This window comes from Camponotus vicinus, unplaced genomic scaffold (assembly GCF_025532165.1).
Source record: "Camponotus vicinus isolate PSW18456_S1 unplaced genomic scaffold, iyCamVici1.0 SCAF_7, whole genome shotgun sequence".
In the NCBI taxonomy this organism is placed as follows: Eukaryota; Metazoa; Arthropoda; class Insecta; order Hymenoptera; family Formicidae; genus Camponotus; species Camponotus vicinus.
Genome location: NW_028141979.1, coordinates 15,364,686 through 15,391,163, shown reverse-complemented (window position 1 = coordinate 15,391,163; position 26,478 = coordinate 15,364,686). Strand labels below are relative to the sequence as shown.

Sequence of the window (26,478 nt, the reverse complement as noted above, 5' to 3'; positions counted from 1 at the left end):
GGGGGATCCGCGGTGCGACCGATGGACGAGGGGGTCCGCGAGGAGAAGGGGGATCCGCGGAAAGAAGGTGCGAAGGTGTGAGAAGGATAGCGCTACGTGTGGGAAAAGGATAGCGCTAAGTGTGTGAAGAGGACAATGCGACAAGGATGGCATCAACGTGTGACAAGGATGACATCAACGTGTGACAAGGATGGCGTCAACGTGGGACAAGGACGACGCATTGTAAGATGCTGCATTGAAGGACGACGCAAAGGTAAGTGAGCGACGAGCATATGAAAGAGAGAGAACGACAATAGCGCGATTAACGCGTGCGAGAGAGAACTATAATATCGCGAGACTTAGAACGATAATAGCGCAAGACAACGCATGCGAGAGGAAACGATATTGCAAGAACAACGCGTGCGAGAGAGAACGATATCGCTATACTTACAACTAGCGCAAGAGAGAGAGAGACGCAAGGGATGGGAGCGCAAGGAGAGGCGCGTAAATAAATACATTTTTTTTTCAATACTAAATATAAAATTTATTAAAAATCTGTTATACATTTTTGTGTCATAGCGCGAGAGAGATTACTTATTCTAAGCGCGTGCGAGAGAGAACGATATCGCTATACTTATAACTAACGCGCGAGAGAGAACGCAACGAAGATATCGCGAGACTTACAACTAACGCGCGAGAGAGAGATAGCGCAAGGGATGGGAACGCAAGGGAAAGGCGCGTAAATAATCGCATTCTTTTCACAATTAAAATATAAAATTTATTTAAATGTGTGTGTAAATAGATTTATGTGTGTGTGTGTGTGTGTGTGTGTGTGTGTGTGTGTGTGTGTGTACTTAATATTTGATAATAATAATAATATAATAATAATATAATAAAAATATAATAATAATAATATAAAATATAAAAGAAATATATATATATGGGGATGGGGCGATGCGCCAGTCTAAAGGGAGGCCGCTCCTAGAACAGAAAAAGAGACATTTCATTAGTTTTTAATAATTTATTGTAAAATACTTTTGATGTAATATAAATTGAAAGTTACTTACAATTTATGTTTCTTGAAAGAAGAGTTCGTTACGCGTCATCGAATTCTCGCTCTGAGTAGGCAGCATATAATAAGGTTCCAGCAACTCCTCTCGTTGCTCTTCTATACTAGGAGGTTCAGACGGTAAAAAATGTACCTTCCATATTTCCATACGGTCAGTATTATATACTATGATGGACATATTATCTACATCATATCCTTGCTTCTTGAGGGTACGGAACGTATGACAGTATTCCTGGTAACAATCCTTACAGTCTAGGACAGGTCTTATCACCATTACCTCCATACCGCAGTGACAGCACCTAAACGGCGTAAACGGTCCCTCGAAGAACCCGTGGAAATAATTATGTTTTAATGTATAATTTCGATAAAATCCGTACCGACAATCCTTGCAGTAGTGTCGGTTTCGACGTAGATAGGACTCGGTCCAGAAACATTTTGCAATGTGTATTCTCGGGAGATCAGAGTGAAAGCGAGAATCGGACCTCGGTTTGTATGGTTTAGGAATACACATAATTTTGTCTCTTCTTTTCCCAAGACTAACAAAACACAGAACAACGAAAGAAATAATATTCTAATGCTGCAGACTCCTCTTCATTATATATCTTTTAATATCTTTTGTCTCATTCCAACTAGAGTATCACGTCTCATCTACCTCAGCATTTCTCTACATCTTTAGCGGAGCGTGTTGAGAAAAGTATAACTATTCTTATTCGTATGGAAGGAAAGAATTAAAATCACAGATGGAATAAAAATAATTATTTATTGCACACATCGTTAAGAACATTATTTACAGCACATGTTAGTAATTCGCAATCGATTAATGATACGATGTTAAAGATATCACTCTCGCGTATCGTTTTTACAGCATCGCATACAGTAGTAATTGTTACGTTGTAATACAGTTTCAAATTGTTTAAATTTTTCATTCACGAGATACGTATTCTCGCATAACCAATTGTGTATATGATCGATACAATTTTTACAATTAAATAAATGTAATAATGTTTGTGGTTTCATGTAGAAAGAATTTTCGCATAATGTGAGTTTTACAATTTTCGATTGATACATTTCGATCGATAAATCTCCAATTCTTAATGGGAGAGCAGTCGATTGTAGAAATTGTTCAACGTCCGCTTGCTTCTGCATCAACAAATTCCACGTTGAAAAAGGCAATACTATTTGATTGCCTCGATTATCATCAAGAATCAGTTCCACGTACGATACAGCTCCAATGCTTATTCCAATGTCCAAATACTTGTACGACGTTGGGGTTAGAGCGTATCTTCTTCCAAGTATACGAGTCGCACGACGAGGCTGAATGCTATAAAATATATATATAAATTAGACCAATATATAAAAATTATAAATTAATATTTAAAATTATAAATTAATATTTAAAAATTAATAAATAACAAAATTTTTAAACGATCGAAACTTACGTGTCGCATTTTTGCTTCTTACACGGTGGAGTTTCACCGTTTCGAATCGGAACGTAAAAATTCATGTTGATTTCTTCAGTGAACCTTTCACACGCGCGATTGATGCAATACTATTCGTATTAGAATTAATATCAATTCAAATAGTATCGCAAATTGCAATGTAGAGGGGATTATTGCTGGCACGACATTTTAATTTCCTCTAAAATTTTGTCGCGCCGATGTACGGCTGCGATGACATCATCCCCAGAACAAAGAATTAGCTGAATTCGCTAAAATCGAGCGCCGATGTACGGTTGCTCCTGATGCAATCACGTTAGATTTTTCAAATGTACGTGACAAAACGTAAAATTTTCAAGGTTAAATTGCGCATCGGAACAAAGATTTAGCTGAATGCGCTAAAATCAAGCGCTGATGTACGGCTGCTCCTGATGCAATCACGTTTTGAACTTGTTAATGACATTTCTATAAATGTGTACGGCATCGAAGACAAGAACAGCATTGTCCCGATACGTCTTTCACAGCAGAAGCGGGACAAGCATGTCAACTTGTACATTGAAGATGACAACAGCGTTGGACATTTTGCATGGATTAAGAATTTATCCCGGCTCGTGAGCTCACAATTGAGCAAACACAAGAATCCAAAATATATCTGCGATCGGTAAGTTTAATTTATATTATTTGAATAATTATAGGTTATACACTTTGTTATATAAATCTTAATTAAAATTTTTCTTTTACAGATGCTTACATTATTTTAATTCGGACGCCAAGTTGCAGTCGCATACGGTCGACTGCGGAAAGATGAACGATTGCGCTGTCCGATTGCCGAGCGATGAGGACAAGTGGTTATCGTTCAACAACTTTAATTGGAAGGAGCGGCTTCCATTCATCGTATACGCCGATTTGGAATGCGTTCTGGCCAAGACGGAGGAAGAACAACAAAAATTGTACCAACATCACCAAGTATTTAGCATAGCTTACTATGTACATTGTTCATACAACGAATCGTTATCGGCGTATCATTCGCGTCGTAGCGCTGATTGTATAGCATGGTTCGCCGAAGACCTCAAAAATTTAGCGTTACGTGTAAAATATATTTTAAAAACAAATGTCCCCATGGTAAATTTGACGTCCGAAGAGTGGGAGAAATTCCATAGCGCCACTCAATGTCATATATGCGAAAAACCGTTCGCGGAAGACGATACACGCGTTCGCGATCATTGCCATCTGACCGGGCGGTACAGAGGTCCAGCACACTCAAATTGCAATTTAAATTATAAAGAATCTTTTTGTATTCCCATAGTTTTTCACAATTTATCCGGTTACGATTCACACTTTATTATCGAGGAAATAGCTACAGCATTCAAAGGGAGAATCGATTTATTACCAATAACTAAAGAGAAATATATTTCGTTCACAAAAGATGTTTGTATGGAAGAAGAATCAAAAACTCATGTAAAATTACGTTTCATCGATTCATTCAAATTTCTCGCATCGAGTCTCGATAAATTGGCATCATTTTTAGACAAAGACAAACTCAAAATTTTGAAATCAGAATTTCAAAATTTATCAACAGAAAATTTCAATTTGTTAACGCGAAAAGGTGTATTTCCGTACGAATACATCGATTCCGTTGACAAGTTGCAAGATACGTGTTTACCACCGCGCGAATCGTTTTACAGTTCCTTGACCGGTGACACTGTATCCGAGAGCGATTACGCGCACGCCGAGAACATCTGGACGCGATTCTCCATTCGGACGCTAGGCGAATATAGCGACTTGTACCTCAAAATCGATGTCACGTTATTAACCGACATTTTTGAAAACTTTCGAGATAGTTGCATCGTAAGTTACGGGCTCGACCCCGCGTATTACTATACTCTCCCCGGATACACGTGGGATGCCATGTTGAAGCATACGAAAATTACGTTCGAGTTGCTTACCGACATCGACATGGTTATGTTCATCGAACGTGATATACGCGGCGGTCTGAGTCAATGTTCGAGTAGATACGCTCGCGCTAATAACAAATACATGGAGTCGTACGATCCATCAAAACCATCATCATACTTGATGTACTTTGATGTAAATAATTTGTACGGATGGGCAATGTGTCAACCGTTGCCTTACGCCGATTTTCGATGGGTTGACGATGTGTCGAATTTTAACGTATCATCCATCGCGCTAGATTCGCCTACAGGCTATATCCTCGAAGTGGACCTCGAGTACCCGCAACATCTTCACGATGCGCACACTGACCTACCGTTTTGCCCGACACGCGACAAACTATCTGGCAAGCGGGAATTCAAACTGCTTGCAACGCTATACGATAAGAAGCGTTACGTGATACACTACCGCAACCTGCAGCAGTGTACGCATCACGGTCTTCGCGTTACAAAAATACATAGAATTTTACAGTTTTCTCAATCTCCATGGCTTCGAAATTACATAGAACTAAATACACATTTCAGAACATTGGCTGAAAATGATTTCGAAAAAAATTTATATAAATTAATAAATAATGCGGTGTTTGGTAACGATGGAAAATGTGCGGAATCGTGTCGATGTTAAATTATTAACAAAGTGGGATGGTCGGTACGGCGCAGAGGCGATGATCGCGAAACCAAATTTCCACAGCAGCATTTTTTCAGAAAACTTAATCGCTGTGGAATTGCACAAACTCGAGGTGAAATTCTACAAACCGATTTACGTGGGTATGTGCATACTCGACGTATCCAAGACATGTTTGTACGAATTTCATCACGAGTATATGACGCCAATGTATCGCAACAAATGCCGGGTAATGTACACCGATACGGATAGTCTCATATATCACATTGAGTGCGCGGATGTGTATGAGAATATGAAGCGCGACGTCAACAGATTCGACACGAGCGATTATGCGGTGGATAATGTGTACGGTATACCGCTTGTAAATAAAAAGGTACCGGGCCTGATGAAGGACGAAAACAACGGTACCATAATGACCGAATTCGTCGGGCTCAGAGCAAAGATGTACGCGTTACGAGTGAATGGGAAAAAGGACACAAAGAAAGTTAAAGGTATCAAGAGTAACGTTGTCGCGAGAACGATAACGTTTGACGATTACACGCGGTGTTTAAACGAAGAAATTGAAATGACGCGTCAGCAGTCGTGTATACGATCTAAACTGCACCAAGTATACACGATCTGCGAGACGAAAATTGCTCTGAGTCCGTACGACGATAAGTGATATATCGTACCCGAAACCACCGATACGTTACCGTGGGGACATTATAGAATACCTTTGTAAATAAATGTATATTTTGTTTATTATTAAATGTATATTTTGTACATAACCATGTATATATATTTTTATATTTTATACATTTTATATATTTTTATATTTTAATAAATTTTATATTTTTTTATACACATATTTTATATATTTTAATAAATATTTATAATACATTATTTTTATGTATCCAAGAGTTGTGTGATTTATCCATTCCCAACCATTTCACGTATACGTCATAACCCTTTCCCCGCAAAATTTTTTCCACGAGATATACGTCGGGATTAGCGACGCGTTGTAACTCGTATTCGTAGAATCCTCTAGCGACGGGATTTCCACGCGAATCTTCGAATGTCGCGGGATTAGTTTTCTGCACCTCGACAATCTTAAAAACTTCGGTCGTCCAATTAGGTGTGAAACCTTTTTCAAAGATGGTCTTGTATTTACTCAGGCGTACCGAATCGCCTACTTTAAATTTTGTCGGAGCCGCAATTTTTACGTTGCTATACACCGTATTTAAAAGTTTTTCGGCGATCGCTGGAGTGACGTCGGCAGCTCTCATACCGATGGTGCGATGTTGTCGCGTATTGTACTCTGCAACGAGTCGAGATAGCTCGTCGATCCATTTGTAATTTACGTTGAGCGTAAACATTTTCCACATATTGTTTTTCAAAGTACGGTTGAATCGTTCCACGACCAAGGCTTTCATAATGGAATATGTCGAGCAATGATTAATATTGTGTTTTTTCATGAGTTTCTACACACTCGCGTTGTAAAATTCTTTTCCTCTGTCGGTTTGAAAATTTTTCGGACACCTTTTATCATCTCCAATAAAATCTTTGCGATCGTTTCGGACATTTCGTTTCCGCTCTTACTCTTGAGCGGTACGGCCCACGCATTCTTGCTCAACACATCGATAACTGTGAGTATGTATTTATGACCCTTGTTGAGTCGAGAGTACGAATGCATGTCGACCACGTCCGCCTGCCACAGATCGTCGTATCCGCGTACAATGACGCGTCTTCGTGGAAAATTTCTTCTCGCCGGAGCATGTAATTCCTCGACTAGTTGTCGCTTTTCGGAGGTGTTTTTCTTCTTTCGCACGTTTGATCGAGGCATAATTAATATTGCGAGTTAGTATGTCTCGTTTACTGTGCCGAGTCAGATGTTGCATATCTCAGCACATTCTTTATCTCGTCCATCATTATTCGTAGCGCCTGCACGTTTGTTTCGAGCGCGATAATTTTTTGCTCAATTTCTCCCTGTCGATCTCTCAAAAGTTTATCCACGTATCGTTTGTTGACGGCGTCAGTATCAGTTTCCGGTTGCGCTACGCGTTGAATCTTGCGCGACCTTGCATCAAAGCCGGTAGTAGTCTGGCAGAGAGCGTTATCGCGAACGTAATTTCTCAATAATCCATTCCATTGATAGTACAAATTATTCGACGTTCCGAGCGATAATCCAAATTTAATCGACATTTCGGTACCGAGAACATTGACCGAATGACACGTATCGTCGACGCATAGTTTAATTTATAATAATGCCGGCCTCGCGAAGTTCTTCGATAATTGACAAGATTTCATTGTCATGAGCATTGTTACCGGCTCGATGTGAGGCGTCCAGCAATCGCAAACGATCTACCAATTCGTTGGGATCGTTCCAATGCACGTAATCGATCATGTTGTCGCTTAGCGTCATGGTGCGCGGCGCGTCTATACCTCTTCCCATCTTTCTATCGGGGAATAATGGTGCAATTATATATTTATACTTATATCCTTTATTACTTTTAATAGGATTATTAACTTTGTTGTCACGTTTATGCGCATTTGTTGTTTTTAATATACTTTGATATTTATACAAATCGTCTTGAGTGTATTTTTTATGACTGGGAAATTTTCTAAAAATCAAATCGTAGATACCTTCGGTTCCCGTATATCTTATTCCATCGATAATTATATTATCTTCCTTGTCCACATCGAAACGTTTATCATCGAGCATCATTCCTTCGCTGGTAAATTTAACACCGTAGACGTAATCCATACTCTTATTTTTATCAACACTCATGATAGCTCCTATATATTTTTGCGCTAGTGGACCAAAATGATCTCGGAACGTTTTCTGACCTTCGGACGTTTCTAATTCGTGTCGGACCGATGTTACAAACGAATCGGGCGTGGTCTCGTAAATTTCTTCGACGGACGGTGATGGTATTGTTTGACGCGTTTGTACTTTTATCGGAGTAGAAACAGTAGCCATATTAGAAAATTGTTTCCTTCGTTTTGATCAATTCGGTGTCGAATATATCGGTGAATCGTTTATCGGCATATTTATCCGTGCTCGCTTTATTCCTTGCTTTGACTCTTTTATTTTTTCCTCATGCTTCTCTCCAAACGTCAAACTCAATGGCTCGATTTTCGACGCATCAGATTCCACAGTATTTTCGACAAGCTGTTTTAAAGGTTCGGTAATTGGCTTAAATTATCTTTCCAATGCAACGTCTTCCTCCATTTTACCAGTTTTCAAAGGGCGATATTTTTTGCGAATCGATTCGCTCGTTTTTGCAATCTTTCTCGCAATCTTTTCATGATCGCCGTTCATGATGCTCGATCGATGTGTCGATGACGACTGATCGCTTTACGGTATCGCGAAATCATTAAATCCTCTTCTATATCGTCCATTGATCAACGTGCTGTCTTTATCAATGACTACGAAGCCATATTTGCGTTGCCAACATTTCAGACATAATGCGCGGAAATCGTCGTAAGACATGTCGGTATTTACATGATCGTTGTACACATGTTTCAAGTTTGTGCCGTCTTGTTTAAATAAAATCAAAAGATTCGCATTGTCGCGTATAAGATGCTTAGGTATCTTGGCGTACGTTTGACAAAGATAGAAACAGTCGACGCTCGAGTGTCGACCCATTGTAAAGTACTCTCTTATCGTATCTTGCTTGTCACATGCCACGTCATCAAAGATAAAGATGGAATTCGGAAGCGCCTCGCTCGGTGGAATGACATCGCTGTTATTAAAGAATGTAAAATAACCAATTTGGTCTATAGGTGCTAATAAATTTTCCAAGTATCTATATTTCGGTTGTTGAAGCGATTTCGAGTATACGTACACGTTTTCGAAACCTACACCGTACGGACTTTCTATTAAACTAATCAACACGTTTGTCTTACCGCAGTTTGAAGGGCCGCAAACGATACCGCGTATAGTAGTCGGTAGCATGTTTCCATGCTTGCGTACTTTTTTCTCCGATATTAGTCTATCATCGAAATTTGATACTTTGATTATCCGCGCTTGTCGCACGAACCGCATGTTTTCTCTTTCGAATCAATTTTGCGAATGATCATGAGGGGGGAGACCTATTTATAGAGGTGTCTCGACTCGAAACAGCTCAGTATCAAAATGTTTCTCCTTCTGTCGGATAACAGAGACATTCTCTGGCTTACCGCTGAATAACTGCAGTATATCCCAAAGATTATTTTACTGCAAAATTTTGGTGATTACGTGGAATGATTGTAGGACAAGCTTCCAGAATATATAAAGGCTGATTCGGAGGTTCGACAATATCGTTCGTGCATGCGACATTACAATCTGCCGTGGCAGCGAACGCACATCGACGGTTCGCCACCGTTAATAAAAGATGGCTACGAATGTCAGCGAGAATCGTAAGAGGTAGCGGTCTCTTAAATCGTGCGATAAACGCGCTTCCCATCGAATTACATATTCCCGGTTATCAGTTTTGCGGCCCGGGAACTCGATTAGAGAAACGATTGGCTAGAGGCGATCGAGGCATCAATCCATTGGACGCCGCTTGTCGCGAGCACGACATTGCTTACTCGCGAAGCAACGCCCTCGGTCAGCGACACGTCGCGGATCGCATACTAGCTGCAAGAGCGCGAGAACGCATTACCGCGAGGGATTCGACTCTTGGCGAAAGAGCAACCGCTACGATTGTTTGGGCGGCAATGAAGGCAAAGACAAAACTCGGCATGGGGATGAAAAAGCCGTCGACGACAAAGAGGAGGAAAAAACGAATACTTCCAGTAGCGAAACGCGGTGGTATTTTACCACTTTTACCGTTGTTGGGAGTTGTCGGTTCTTTGGCCAGCGGTGCGGCGGGAATCGCAAAGGCGGTAAACGATAGCAAGGCGGCGCAACGTCAGCTGGAAGTGTTGCAGTGTCACAATCGCGCTATGGAAGGTCGCGGACTTTATCTCGCTCCGTACAAGCGTGGACAGGGATTCTCAATAAAGTCTAAGAGAAAAAAAAAACGTCGAAAAAACATTAAAAATGCCTATGGGTGCGACAACTAACGTGCAATTAGAACAATTGGCGAAACGTATGCACATATCTTTCTTTAGAGGTGTTTTCATGCGCAATAATTTACCGATAAGCAGTGTACGACGAAACGAGAGCGGTATCGTCAATTTGGATGACGTTGATAGTCCTGGTACTCATTGGGTAGCGTACGCAAAGAGCGGAGATCGTGTCTTATATTTTGACAGTTTTGGAAATCTTCGACCACCCAAGGAAATTGTGCGATATTTCGGACGAGTGAAAATTGAATACAATTACGCATCTTATCAAAGTTACAATCAGAACATCTGTGGACAGTTGTGTTTAAAATTTCTTCAAACAGTCGACGATCAATTTAAAGCCTGACAATCCATCGTCACGACTCAGTATTCGTTCGACATGTCACTGACACTTACGTTGACTGGCAGAAGCAGCGTTCTCGCTGTAAGCTATTTTCCCGCTATAGATTTGACCGATGCTGATTACGAGCTCGGATTAACGGATTTTGAAACTTATCATACGATTCCGAAGGTAAATTTTTCGAATAATAAATTTTACTTTTGCAACGACGACAAGGAAATTACGATTCCCGAAGGATCGTACGAATTGCACGCTATAAATGACTATCTCAAACGCGCAATTTTGCAAGATGAACACCTTTCCAGAGATGTTGAAAACGATTATGATGAGGAATATCCAATAGCGCTCCGCGCCAATCATAGCACGCTAAAGAGCGAAATCAAATGCGCCTACAGAATAAACTTTACCAAACCCGACAATATAGGATCCTTGCTTGGATTCTCGTTGAATATTGCAACCTCGCAAGTGGTACGAATCGGACGAACCGGTTAATATTATAAACGTAAATATTACTCGTATAGAATGTAACGTGACTACTGGTGCGTACAGCAATGGCATGCGCGTACACACGATACATGAATTTTCACCGAGCATACCGCCAGGTTATAAGATATCGGAAACGCCGGCATCATTTATCTGCCGATCATCGTACGGAGCATTACGGATTTAACGATACATATTGTGGATCAAAGAGGTCGATTGCTCGATTTTCGAGGAGAGGAAATTACCGTAAGATTGCATATACGACGGCGACAAACACAGTATGCTCGTTCTGAACGAAACGGAGCACGCGAGAGACAATACTTTTACGAGGGACAACACTATTACGGTATCGGGTGACAATAAGATAGCCGTTAAGAAAAAGCTCAGCACGTTGAATCGTGGATTTTTAAAATCATTGGGATTCATCGTACGAAAAGAATGATTGATATTTTGAATATCGGAGGTGAGCCAGTCTTTGACGATCGCATCGTCAAGATTGAGACTCATACGTACAATCCGTACGCCAATACGACGCTTGGATACAGCGACGAGATACGAATACCTATACATCAGGATTTACAGGTACACGTTACCGTGCGAAAGCTTTCTTTACATCGAGGGAAGGTTTAATGTGCGTAATACGAATGACGAAATGAAGGTTGTATTGGGAAACAATTGCGTCGCATTCATGTTTGATGAGCTTCGATACGAACTCGACGGAGTAGAGATTGATCGCAACAGAAATGTTGGAATAACTTCGGAAAATCGGAAAATTCATTTCTCCTTCAAGCAATTACAGCAATACATCAAAAGTCATCGAACAAGGTAATGATAACTATTTTTTGACGTTATGTGAAAACAGATCTCGGGAAGTCAGAGAGACAGTGTGTCAAAGGAAATTCGTGAAAAGAGAGGGGTTTTTAGTGGGTAGGGAGTACCGAGTTGGTAATTCGACTTGGTACTCGAGTCCCACATAACTCACTGGATCGACCGGTGGGTATGCATAAAATGCATTTTTCCCTCTCTCATAAAAAAAAAAAAAACAGGTGAGTGAGCGAATGAGAGAGAGAGAGAGAGAGAGAGAGAGACAGACAGACAGACAGACAGACAGACAGACAGACAGACAGCGAGAGAATGTATGTGTTCGCATGTGTGTCTGTATGTGTATAGCGACCAGCTGATCGCAGCAGGCGCCCCGCGTAAGCACCCGCGTCTGACGGTGAATCGCGCCACCCTTGCCTGCCTCTTGTATTCGACCCGTCATACGTTAACTACTTCCTTTAATAATTTAAAAACTACGCTTCAAATCAAATTTTGGTAAAGGAAAAATTGTCTTAGAATGGTGTCAGGAATACGTCATTTTACAGACAGAAGGTTTTTCGGGACCGCCCTCTATATTTATTTGTTACAATTACATATTATATTTATTTATATGCAATTATATATTAGAATAATTATATATATTTATATATAATTATACAGGGTGTCTTGTAATCGCCTAACTTCGTGTGCAGGGAGATCGAATTAAATTGACAATGAGTAGAAAAATCCTCTATTACACATTTTGCGATCTTGACAATAATTAATTAAATATTAATTTAAAATGATCGGCCACAATATGCGTGAATAGAAGCGCGCAGCGTGAAAAGTTGTCCCATTGTAACCTGATACGAGGCGCGCGGCAAAGCGGTGGGCGGGACGCTCACTAAACGCTAATGCGCCATGCACTGCCATCATGTTTTGAAGAGCGGCCTACTCATCGCTTCGATCACGATTCCCATAACTTTGGCGCCATAATGTAAAAGTAAATTCCGATAGTATTTTCAGCAGAGAATATTGAAAAAATATTTAAAAAATTCTACGATCAATAGATATTATTAATAAACAATATTAATGCTAATATAATGCATATGTAAATTTCGATTTAATCATTAGATTGTTCCTTAACAATGATTATTCTATCGATTTTATTTTTTCCAATATCCGTACTTGACTTAAACGTCTTATACACATGAATGAATCTCTCTTTTAGCATTCTCTCGCTTTTATCCCTCCTCGTTCTTCACAGTTCCTTACATTAAAAATGTAACCGAAAAATTCATCTCATTAGCCAGAAGTTCTAAGAAATCTGTCGCTGATGTGATTAAAAACAAACTAAATAAATTTTAAAAAAATCACAAAGATCTTCCTAATTATAACTATTCTAACGTCATTTACAAAATTAATTGTGGTGATTGTGATGCGTCTTATACAGGGTGTCAGGAAATTTTTCGCAATCCCGAAGTGTGAAGGTAGATTGGCTCAAATTAAGAAGGAAAATCCCATACTATTTTGCGATATTCGCAATAATTAACGAAAAATTAATTAAAAAAGATCGGCCAATCTGCGTAAGTAGAAGCGCGCGGCGACAAGAGTCGTTCCACTGTAACCTTATACTAGGCGCGCGGCGAAGCGGTGAGTGGGGTAAGAGTGGTGAATCCGGGTCTCACTCATCATAGGACCTTCCTTCTTAATTTGAGTCAATCTACCTTCACACTTCGGAACTGCGGAAAATTTCCTGACACCTTGTATAAGTCAGAATCAATGATGCCAGTTTCGAGACGCTGCCCCTACCACTACATGTAGAGGAGGTAGCGCACACAAAGAAAGAGCCGTGTCCGTACACGCCGCCCAGCGCTCGGCTAGCTTCGGGTAGTAGAAGAGCGCAGATATATCAGCTGTTTTTTTCTTTCCCGAGCTAGGGCTGACGTCACCAAGCAGAAGATCGAAATCTCGAGAGAATTATATGTTAAAATTATATATATTTTTAATTAGATCTCACGTGTCCCTTCTCTTCTAGATTAATTATTCACAATTAATATTTAAATAAATATTTAAATATATAAAAAATTAATACATTAATATTTAAATTAATATATAAATAAATATTTAAATAAAAAGTTAAAACATTAATATTAAAATCAGTATTTAAATAATTTCTATAAATAAATAAGTTCTATTGAAACGATTGCTCGGTCGCCTTTCTCGACGTTCCGGATCGGCTCGTCGGATCGTCAGGATTCGAGAGAAGGGGAGAAACAAACTTATGCGATCATTGCGGTGATACTAATATCTATTTATTGTGTCATGAATATTTACAATGTAGGTGTATGCGTGTGTGAATGTCAGTGTATTTGTGCACTGTGAGTGTATGAAAACTAAATACTACGGGTAATGAGAAAATAATAAACGACAAACCAGGCGCGTGCAAGCGGTATCTAGCGGGTGCACGGAAAACGCATACGGGCGGTATATCGCAGATACTGGACGGCTCGGAAACACGGAGCTAACTTCTATGGAAACGGAGCGTACGAACGATATCGGAACGGCCACGGGAACACGTACTTAGTTCTACGGGGAATCAAGAAAGTCTTACGGGTACTCGGGACGGACACGGAAACACGGAGTCTAGGACTAGCGTACTGTCGATGGGGTTCGATGTCAGGACGACTCGGTTACGCCGGAGACACCCCGTGGAGTCGGGTAAAACCATGACTCAGACAGGTACGGGAAACCGGAAATACCCGGTGGATCGAGAGATACCTCGAACGAAATTGGTACTGAAAAACCGGAGACATCTGGTGGATCGAAAAACACCTCGACCAGGACTGATATCAGGATGCCGGAGACACCCGGCAGGAGTCGAGAAACACCTCGACCAGGACTGGTATCAGGATGCCGGAGACACCCGGCAGGAGTCGAGAAACACCTCGACCAGAACTGAATGACCGTAACTGCAGACACCCGGTCGAGCCGAGAAACACCTCGGCCTGGGCGAGATCTGGTCGGGATCTGGCCCCGATGCACTGGTCGTGCCAGCTTATATACTCGGCCGGGGGATTCTCCTACCTGGCGGGTCGCTCAGGTGGGATACGACTGCGAGAGAGATGCAAATAGTCGGGCGAGCGAGTGAGCGAGGCAGCACGCACAAAGCGATGAGAGCAAGCGAGAAAGATGGCGGGTGAGAAAGATAAGCAAAGCGAGTAAAGGCCCTTGCACAATGCTGGCGATAGCGATAGCGATAGGCGATAGCGATAGCGATAGCATAGCGACATAGAAACAGAGAATTTCAACACTAGGGAATCCATATGCTAATGCAGAATGATACACGGAACAGGCAACAGCGATAAAATTTCCGACGAATTGGAATTCTGTATCTATTGCCTTGTAATCTACTAATCAGCGTTCAGATTTTTGCGTGTTTCCAGTTTTGAATATTTCTACTGTATTTTTAGGTTATATTTTAACAGAGTATGATCTGACACATTATTGTGATAAAAAATATCGAAAACCACGAAAATGGATCATTTTGATTACACGAGGAAGTTTCAAGAAGAACAATTCGATGATGTATCAAGGGAAAGTTATAATATTGTGGATGTTAGTCATAATAAACACGGTGATGAACTTTTAATTGATCTTGTGCGATCTCGTCCTTATCTCTACGATAAAACGTATAGAGAATATAAGGACATGAACATAAAAGAAAATGCATGGAAAGAGATGGCTGGCATTTTGAATATTACAGGCAAGTTAATTATTTTAAATATTTGTTTATTAATGTTTTTTTATTTCACAATCTATTTAGTATAAATTGTTTGGTAAATCTATTTAACATGTATATGTAATCTATCAGTATCCATGCATTTTCTTTCATGTGATTAAATACTAATGTATATTTATGTTTTTAGTATCAGATTGTGAAACACGATGGACACGCCTCCGTCAACGTTATAGCAAAGAACGAATACTGCGTGAACAAGAAACCAGAAGCGGTGCTGAAAAGCCTACACGCTCAAAGTGGTTTCTCTTTGAAAACCTCAATTTTTTAGGAAAACACATGGTCCATAGAAAGTAATTTACTTTTTTTTTAGAATTATTATGGATATGTATGATATTATGTAAACATTTTGTTTAACTTTTTATTATTTCAGGAGTATTACGAATATGAATTTGTCCCAGCCATCCACTTCAATGATACACGAAACGCATAAAGAAATAAATCAAGATGAAGATGTCAGGGTAGAGAAGGTATGAGAAATAACTTAAATAATATCATGTATTCTATTTTAATAATATGTGTTAAAAATTTATTTTATTTGTTATAGGAAATGACTGTACCACAGACATCGTTCTCTCAGAATATTTCTATGAATTCCAATAACAACATATCTGTATTACAACTTGACCGGGTAAATATAATATATACTTGCAATTATAACAAATGTACGAAATAAAATGTACTTTATATATAATAAAATATAATTAATTCTGTAGCCATGGACGCCTTTGCAGTTGCAGCACCAGCCACAACTATCAGATTCAGCGGTTAAGCAAATCGATTTAATAAACGCTCCGACGCATATCTCTGACACGCAACCTGTATACAAGAATAATTAATTACAAATTATTTACAATTCTAAATTTTTTAAGTAAAAAATATTAGCTATTGACAAAAACTAAGAGAATTTGATTCGGATTGCGATTTTGTTTTTAATTCTTAATTATAAAACAATTAAATGATAAAGTTATCTTATAATAATGTGAATAATCTATTTTTTAATTACCTGCAGGTATTAACACCTCCACCGTCACATCATTCGATTGCTGCTTTATCACCACAGCGAACAATTGCTTCTCCCTCGCACCGATCGACTACTTCCAGCTTTCAGCAATCGATGCCATCAGATTCAGATTCTGATGTATTGAGTCCTCCGTCTACTTGTTTTATAAATAATCAAAAATCAAAGAAACGAAAGATCGAGCCGATAGAAAATGCATTTTCTCAAATTAACACTACTCTAAGTACGATGGCAACGCAGATATTATCCAAGAAGAATCCGATATTGGACGACGATCCTGATGTCCTTATTGGGAAGCTGGTCACTGCAGAATTAAAGAAGACTCTTGAACCAAGAAAAAGTATTTTGAAAAAAAAGTTTATGGAAATGTTGTATTGTTCTGACAACTTGTAATCAAGGAAAAGTAGTTTAAAAAATTAATGGAAATGTATTTTTAATATATAATTTATACAAAATTAATACATATCATTATCACTTTATTATTCATTACACACATTATTATTATTGTACGCAATTTTAACATTTATTTTATCAACTTAAATTTAAACGGGCCATCAGAGCCAAACGCGGATGGTAGTGCGTAAGTTCAACGAGAATTAAGTTTTCGTTGAAACTTTATTTGTGGAAAGAGGGATAATTAAATAATTTCTCGAATTGAGAATTATTTTAAATTCGCTTGGTATCGTACCAAGAAAATTTTGTGCCCTGTGCACACAAATAAAGTTTCAACGAAAACTTAATTCTCGTTGAATTTACGCACTACCATCCGCGTTTGGCTCTGATGGCCCGTTTAAATTTAAGTTTATATTTTCAATATACAGAGCCTAATTTCTTATAGTTATTTTATTTTATCAGTCACTTTATTTCAAATATGCAGAAAACAGAGAATTTCAATTCACGTCACGATATAGTCCTTGATGTATATATTCGTATTGCCATGGAACCTCCCCAGCAGGTGTCATAAAGTATGACGAGAGAGTATCTCGCATCGAATAGGCCTCTCTCGTAGCTCTATGTGCTCCACATTGTCCGATGGGTCTTAAATGATCATTTCTTAATAGTTCTCGCCATTCTCCTTCAATTACTTGTCCTTCAATTTCTCTATCCACGAATTGAGAAGGGCAATATCTTTGCTGCTGTGGTGTTGTTTCATCGTTTTTTGCCTTTAAAAAATTGTGCAAACACATTGCTGCTACCACAAATTTGTCGACAACTTCTGGCCCAGCAATAATTGGTCTTCGAAGTATTCTCCATCTAGCTGCAAGGATACCAAATGTATTTTCTATTGTTCGTCTAGCTCGTGACAATCGATAGTTGAAAATTCTTCTCTGGTCATTTAAAGTTCTGCCTGGATAAGGTCGCATTATGTTTATTGACATTTGGAAGGCTTCGTCGCCAACAAAATAGCAAGGCGTTTCTTTATCACTTCCTGGCAGACGAGCTCTTCCTTTTGGCAAGTTGAGTGTACCTTCATATAAAGCTTTTCCGAAAGTTGATCTTGATAAAATTCCTCCATCACTATCGCTGCCATATGCGCCCACATCAAACAACGTAAATTGATATCTGGCATCGCAAACAGCCATCAGTACGATACTAAATGTCTTCTTATAATTAAAATATGCAGATCCAGAGTTCGGAGGTGCTTGAATAGTGATATGTTTTCCATCAATCGCTCCAACACAATTTGGCAAATTCCATAAAGCTAAAAAATCTGCGCAAATCTTATTCCATTTTTCTTCTGTTGGAGGTTTGATATAAATTGGCATTAAAACATTTGCTATTACAGAGCATGTTTCCTTGACGATTATATGAGCTGTGGACTCTCCTACTCTGTAGGCTAGAGCTACGGACAACATTTGATCTCCTGTTGCCAAATACCTGTAACAAAATTAATATTTTAATAATATATTTATTTATTAATTAAAAAATATTAAATTTTGTTTAAATTTATTCTAATTTTATGGGCAATCGTCCTTTTTTGCCAAATTTTTTGTATAGTTAAATGTACAAGGGTGATTATATTGATTATTCAGAATGTAATTAATAGGTAAATAGTAGTCTATCATTTCAAATAAATATGATTTACCTCAATGTTATAGCAAGACGCTGCTCTGGACATATCGGTCGTCTTAAACTCCTTTTTTGCAAGTACGGGCTAATTAGTCGGAGTAGTTCATAAAATGTGGGCACATCCATTCTCGTGTATCGGAAGAAAAGATCCGGGTCTTCTTTTAACTCTGAAAATAGAGTTGCGAAGTCACCATACTCTGCTCGTCTATTATTTATGGGACGAACCCACCATCGGCGGTTTCTCCAACGCTTGCTCTTTTCGGCTTTCCAAGTGGCATACAATGCTAGCACAGCTACTTGCATTGTACAAATAAATAATAATAGTTCTTCTTCATCTTCCATTGCGTAAGTTAATCTAAAACAAACATTCGTTAAAATGTGCACAAGACAAGGTATATACTTATATCAATATGTTTCAAAAATACTTACTAAGTAATATATTACTGAAAATAAAATATTCCTCCAAATTTTGCTAAAAAATACAAAACACAGTCAAAGATAAATTTAAACACTTTTTTTTAGGAATTTTACTGTACCGCTAATCTATAACTGTGACTATTAATGTGTCTTCAACCTGTCCTTCCAGGTTATGTGACACACCAATTAATACTTTGACAATTATAGGTTATGTATTGTTGATGTCAGAAACATGGAAAGGCAAATTACACGACTTCTGATTGGTTGGCTTTTATTCCTATCGCGCCATTGTGCAACGGGTGGCGATAATTTTTATTACTATTTCTATTATATCGCTATTCTCCTGTTCCTATCGCTATTGCCTAGCATTGTGCAAGGGCCTTAAGGTGAAATATAGATATATTTATTTTACAAAAGACAAAACCGAATTAGTAACGGTGCGTAGACGCATCGTTACACTATAAATTCTAATTATATTTATTATAAATAATAAAAGATATAAATCAATTAAAGAAATAAAGAATGGAAGAAACGTAAGTAATAGAAATCCACTCTTGGCCAATATGTACGCCTAATATGAAGTTTATTCTTTTTTTGTAAATAAGCAACGTATACATTGTTGCTCAACGGAAACCGCGAGAAGGTGGTCTCTTCCGTCAAGAGGAAATGTAAAAAATGTTTTCTTTAATATTATATTAGATATAATAATTATATATAATAATATAAAATATTTTATATATAATGATTTTAATATAGTATTAAGGAAAAACATAATATTTTACATTTCCAGAAAATGATAGATAGGACAGAGATAGAACAGAGAATAAATAAAATGGACAGACATAAAATAGATAATATAAAATGATATAAAATATATAGAAGAATATAAAAGACAGAACATAGAAAAAGTAAAGTAATATGTCGAATATATATTAGCTTGAAGATCACTTTACACGATTTATAAATCACAAGAGAATTTGAATCAAAATTGTTTATTTAAAAAAACTAAAAATTAGAAAAGCTATCAATTTAAGCATATATATGCACACACATACACACACACACACATACACACACACACACACACATATACATGGTGTAACTGAAAAAGCGCCCACGGAGCAAATAGCGTTATTCCTGATTAAAAATCGAGTCGAAAAGTCCTGAACCATTTTTTTCTATAATGCTTAATAAAGCGGTAATTATTGAGTAATGTTGCGCCAATAAGCACCGACCTTTAGACGGGTGCACGTCAGTGAGCCGCGCGCCTGGTAGTGTGCGTGAGTGCTCCGCCGTTTCGGCGCTATGTTATGCCGCTATCGTGCAATATTCTTATGCATCGTAATAATGCGAAAAACTTTGTTTTGCATTAAAAATCATATTTCTTCCGTTAAAAGCGTTTCCTTAAAAAAAATTTCGACAAGGAGGATAAAGGTCGGTGCTTATTGGCGCAATTTTACTCAATAATTACCGCTTTATTAAGCATTATAGAAAAAAATGGTTCAGAACTTTTCGACTCGATTTTTAATCAGGAATAACGCTATTTGCTCTGTGGGCGCTTTTTCAGTTACACCCTGTATATCTTTCATATACATTTTTTATACAGTGGTTTACAGTTTATATACAGTTTATATTTAAAACAAAATGTGGAATATTTTTCCATAGCAAGGAATGTCCTATTTAAAACTGCAATTTTGTAGATAAAATATTGTGACGCATTTTTAAAAAAGCGTTTTAAAAGACAAAATTTCAAAATACATTAAAGGTACATTTTGATATTTTCAAAAAATATATAATATTATATATAATATTTTCCATTATAATATATATTACGCCCAAACGTTCATTACATACGTAAAGTAACTCGTCTAATACGGATTTGTTTTGCTCCTTATCCATATTTAACATTTTATTAAATTAAATTTTGCAAAATATTTTCTTTTTAATATATTCTAATAAATATTCAGATTATAAAGCATTAAATTTTTCTTGCAATAACATTTTGCAATTTGTAAATTTAATTTGCTAAAATTAAAAAAAAATTTAAGTCATTCGTTTCAATGTTGTACAATAGAAAAAATACAAATAGTTATGAAAATATAAATTAAAATTTGTAAACTTTAAGATTCATATTTTTTTATTAATAAAAGTATAATTATAAATACGCAAATATATTTTTCAACAATAGATATACAGGGTGTCCGATTCGTGAGGGACCAAACGAAAAGTGATGATAGATTGGGTCAAACTAAGAAGAAAAGTCCTCCACCATTTTGCAAAATTCGCAATAATTATTAAGTAATAAGCAAAAATGAAGGTTACCTTTAATTTTTTAAATGGAATCCCCTATTTTTTATTATGTATTCTTATAGCTTATCTCGAGAGCTTTCCAAAACACTATAATAAAGTATTTCTTCATTGAGTACTTTTCGAGTTATGAGGCTTGAAATAATTTCTTAATTTTACATAAACCATAAAATATCTAGTAAAATATTCATTTTTCGATTATCTTACCTTAATACTTTTATATACAAAACAATGAGAGGAATCAATTGGTATAAAGAAAAAACATAGTTGTTTTTAAAAAAAAAATGCAATTTGCAATTAACAATTACATATTTTTTCTAAAATAATTGTTAATTGCAAATTGCATTTTTTTTTTAAAAACAACTGTTTTTTCTTTATACCAATTGATTCCTCTCATTGTTTTGTATATAAAAGTATTAAGGTAAGATAATCGAAAAATGAATATTTTACTAGATATTTTATGGTTTATGTAAAATTAAGAAATTATTTCAAGCCTCATAACTCAAAAAGTACTCAATGAAGAAATACTTTATTATAGTGTTTTGGAAAGCTCTCGAGATAAGCTATAAGAATACATAATAAAAAATAGGGGATTCAATTTAAAAAATTAAAGGTAACCTTCATTTTTGCTTATTACTTAATAATTATTGCGAATTTTGCAAAATGGTGGAGGACTTTTCTTCTTAGTTTGACCCAATCTATCATCACTTTTCGTTTGGTCCCTCACGAATCGGACACCCTGTATATCTATTGTTGAAAAATATATTTGCGTATTTGTAATTATACTTTTATTAATAAAAAAATATGAATCTTAAAGTTTACAAATTTTAATTTATATTTTCATAACTATTTGTATTTTTTCTATTGTACAACATTGAAACGAATGACTTAAATTTTTTTTTAATTTTAGCAAATTAAATTTACAAATTGCAAAATGTTATTGCAAGAAAAATTTAATGCTTTATAATCTGAATATTTATTAGAATATATTGAAAAGAAAATATTTTGCAAAATTTAATTTAATAAATTGTTGAATATGGATAAGGAGCAAAACTAATCCGTATTAGACGAGTTATTTTACGTATGTAATGAACGTTTGGGCGTAATATACATTATAATGGAAAATATTATATATAATATTATATACTTTTTGAAAATATCAAAAAGTACCTTTGATGTATTTTGAAATTTTGCTTTTTGAAACGCTTTTTTAAAAATGCGTCACAATATTTTATCTACAAAATTATAGTTTTAAATAGGACATTCCTTGCTAAATGGAAAAATATTCCACATTTTGTTTTAAATATAAATACTGTATATAAACTGTAAATCACTGTATAAAAAATGTATATGAAAAATATACCATCATTTCTAAATTGTGTAATTCGTGATAAATTAAATTTTAATTCTTTATTTTATTTACATGGCAAACTTGTTTTGCTAATTTCATTTTTGCCACAATGATTTAGCTAGTATATAGAAAATATATTTACCATAATTTTTACCATAAATATATATATGTATGTGTACCATTTTCAATATTAAGTACTATATTATATTAAGTAAAACATATGTGCTTTTTTCCGGTTTGACACTATAAATACCGAGTTGTTTTCCAACGGTTTCGATTTTTTAATTTAATATTTTGTTTTAACGTGACCAATAGAATATTAGTTTAAAAAATCGAGACGGTTAGAAATTACTTGGTATTTCTAGTGTAAAGATCACTTTAGACAATTTATAATTCACGAAAGAATAAAAATATAATTCTATTTATAATTTTATGTATCTTGTAATATAAAGAACATTTGGTAATTCATAAATGTATGATTAGAGACTTGGCTCAAGTAATCAAAACATTAAAAAGAAAATAGTATAATAGACTAAGAGCTGGCTACATAAAAATGTCCTTCATCAGGTACACGAAGTATTTATACCTGAAAAGGATCCATTAGTGTAGCTAAGCACTGAGTCACCAGTCTGCCAGGGCGGTCCCTGGCTTAAGGCGGGGGCGGGCGGTCAAAGACGACAAATTTATAGGCGAAAAATATCATAAGGTACAAGGATGAAAGTTCCGCGAAAATCTATTATTTATTGCGTTAATACATGAAAAAATGCTGGCAGACTGTTTCCTAGAGGCAAAAGAGCCGACAGACCGCTTCAAAGTGGCGTAAAATTTCAGGAAAAAAAAATCATAAGGTACACGAATAGAAGTTTTTTGTAGTAGTAGTTTATAACTTTAAAAAGCTGTATGCAAAATGGCAGACTGATAACTGGGGGATAAAATCAAGGCAGACGGTTACAAAGGTCGCGCTGTAGCTTCAGCATTCTTAGCGACCGCTCGCCGCTCTTAACTTTTAAGTATAAAATAGTAACTGAAAACGATAAGGTACATACATGAAACTCTTTCTGATCTGTTTTATAACTTTAGAATAAAATAAATAGGCCAAGGCAGATTGATGTTAACACAGTGGCAGACTGCGATGACACATAAGAAGCGCACGTAACGAATGTGACCGCTTGAATTATAAACGTATTCACACACTCGGCTTTAAAGTTTCATTATTTATATTTATGTTATTATTTTATTAATGTTATTATTTATACACATTAGTGTAAAATATCAGTATTTAAAGTGCAATAATACTATAAAAAAGTATATCATGAAATTAATAAAAATGAGATTAATTTAATACATTTGTATGTCGTTATTTTTGTTGTTTTAATTTCAATTTTTATTTAATCAATCAGTTGAGCGCCATCGTGTGCGAGCGTGTACAAAAATTTTACTTTGGAAAGTGGAGAGTAGAATGTGGAAGTAAATAAAATTCGGAGAGCAGGTATAGGGAACCTTCTTTATAGCTTAGATAAGCCTAGAAGCAGATGTTCTTTTGTTAGAAACAAGTAGGGGCTACACAAGGTCGTTTCCAGAGGAGCGTTTAGTGTAGTGCGCAACTTTACAGAGATCGGACGTTGAACTGTGCAGAATTGTGATGACGATTAGACCACGTTTTCATTTTTGAATAAATCGTGTGTTTTTACTTCTACAATTACATCGAATTAGTGAAGTATATGCAATATGAGTTCCGTGAAAAAGTGCGTTTTTTATTGTGGTGATGCAGATTCGAAAATAATACTTTTTAAACAAGACACTTTAAAAAAATGTATAGACATTTCAAAAGTTCGTGTGGCTTATAAATTCAAATACAAGGAGATTGTTTTACAAGCTACACCAGATGAAATCAGTGGATACCATGTAATCTGTTATAGGACATTCACGGCTGTTAGACAAAAATATATCGACGAATATAATGTTTCACTGAAATCCGAACAGTCTGCAAATACTACGTCGGAGTCAGAGACGCTGTCAGGTATCCATGGTAAATATGCTATATTTGTTATAATTTTTTTGTTATGATTTAAACGCATTTATATCCTAAACGTGACAAAATAAATTCACTGTATTGTTGTTAATACAAATATAAATTTCCTTATCAATAAAAACTCTTTTAAAATCGCTGAGCGAAGCCCGATTTCTTGTATTTTAAAGCATAGAATAGATAATGATAAACAATAAAAATGGTTCATTAATTTTTTGTAGACACAGATCAATCGACGGCAACTGAATTACTTGAAGATGAAAATGAGTGCGTTTTATTTTCAGTCAATGATAATTATACAATAGAATCTCACGAAGAGGCTGATACAAAAATTGTTTATCATGCATGTAATATTGAGCCAACAGCTAACATTATAATCAAATGCTCCGACACAGATATTCTTATTATAATGTTAGCAAATATGAATCGCGTACAAAATGGTAATAAAATTTGGATACAAACGGGGATTTGGAACAAACAGCGCATTATTGACGTCTCAGCATTGTATGAAGAATTAGGTGATTTGTTTTGTAAATCTTTGGCAGGATTTCACGCGTTGACTGGATGCGATTTCAATCCGGCATTATTTCGTAAAGGAAAACAACGACCTTTGCAATTATTAACAAAATCTGAACAATTTCAGAAAGCGTTCGATGAAATAGGTTCCGAAAATTACGACATAATGAATGTATTTCCAATTCTGGAAAAATTTATTTGTAATTTGTATAATTTTAAATCTCTCGATTCCGTTAATAGCCCTCGATTTGCATTATTTTTAAAAACCTACAAATGTAATAATTTAGATGAACCATTTGAGAAAAAGAAAATTCAGAATTTTGATGCTTCGTCTTTACCTCCTTGTCACGAAGAATTCAAACAGCATTTATTCAGAACAATGTATATTGCTACAATATGGAGAAATGCATACAAAAAAATACCGACATCTTTAATACCAGAGGATTATGGATGGATAAAATTAGATAATAAATATTAATTTAAATGGTTTGAGGGACAGCAGTTGCCAAGCACTGTAAAAGATGTTGTGATTGATGCGGAAACAACTGAAGGTAAAAGCCTTCCTACATACATGATATGATGTAGTTTTACATTTTAATACATAATATCTATATATATATTGTTCAAATTGTATTTCAGGTGACGGTATAGAAATCGATTTGGAGGAAGAAACCGATTCCGACAGCGAGGAGGACCTGCAATACGATGAGTCCAGTGCTGGCGAAATCGAAAAAGAGCTGCGTGATTAATTTTTTTTATTTATAAAAATATAATTAAAATAAAAATATATTAAATTAAACTTATTTTTATTAACTTATTTTGAAAGGCCAAAAGAGATTCATGCATGTACCTTATTATTTTCAGTTACTATTTTATACTTAAAAGTTAAGAGCGGCGAGCGGTCGCTAAGAATGCTGAAGCTACAGCGCGACCTTTGTAACCGTCTGCCTTGATTTTATCTCCCAGTTATTAGTCTGCCATTTTGCATACAGCTTTTTAAAGTTATAAACTACTACTACAAAAAACTTCTATTCGTGTACCTTATGATTTTTTTTTCCTGAAATTTTACGCCACTTTGAAGCGGTCTGTCGGCTCTTTCGCCTCTAGGAAACAGTCTGCCAGCATTTTTTCATGTATTAACGCAATAAATAATAAATTTTCGCGGAACTTTCATCCTTGTACCTTATGATATTTTTCGCCTATTTTGTCGTCTTTGACCGCCCGCCCTCGCCTTAAGCCCCGGGACCGCCCTGGC

General features: G+C 36.3%; 1 protein-coding gene and 1 pseudogene across 16 annotated transcripts in view; both read left to right on the top strand.

The window, feature by feature from the left end:
• LOC145974574 (dynein axonemal heavy chain 6-like) overlaps positions 1 to 26,478 on the top strand; it is a 424,968-nt gene that overhangs the window by 97,185 nt on the left and 301,305 nt on the right. For 2 of the 15 annotated variants that reach the window (XM_083104487.1, XM_083104488.1), the window contains exons 2-7: positions 15,187 to 15,350; positions 15,643 to 15,805; positions 15,886 to 15,982; positions 16,060 to 16,143; positions 16,229 to 16,333; positions 16,525 to 16,873. The exons of 11 other annotated variants lie outside the window; for them this stretch is intronic. In XM_083104487.1, coding sequence (XP_082960613.1) covers positions 15,251 to 15,350; positions 15,643 to 15,805; positions 15,886 to 15,982; positions 16,060 to 16,143; positions 16,229 to 16,333; positions 16,525 to 16,873 — 898 coding nt within the window. In that variant the 5' untranslated portion in view covers positions 15,187 to 15,250. Of the gene's footprint in view, positions 1 to 15,186; positions 15,351 to 15,642; positions 15,806 to 15,885; positions 15,983 to 16,059; positions 16,144 to 16,228; positions 16,334 to 16,524; positions 16,953 to 26,478 lie in introns of those variants that run through there. 2 more of the 15 variants (XM_083104490.1, XM_083104489.1) reach the window with 2 other exon arrangements.
• Positions 118 to 25,972, top strand: LOC145974991 (uncharacterized; annotated as a pseudogene). Its single transcript, XR_014439858.1, has 5 exons — positions 118 to 253; positions 24,598 to 24,707; positions 24,929 to 25,225; positions 25,511 to 25,774; positions 25,863 to 25,972. The product of XR_014439858.1 is annotated as an uncharacterized LOC145974991 (transcript).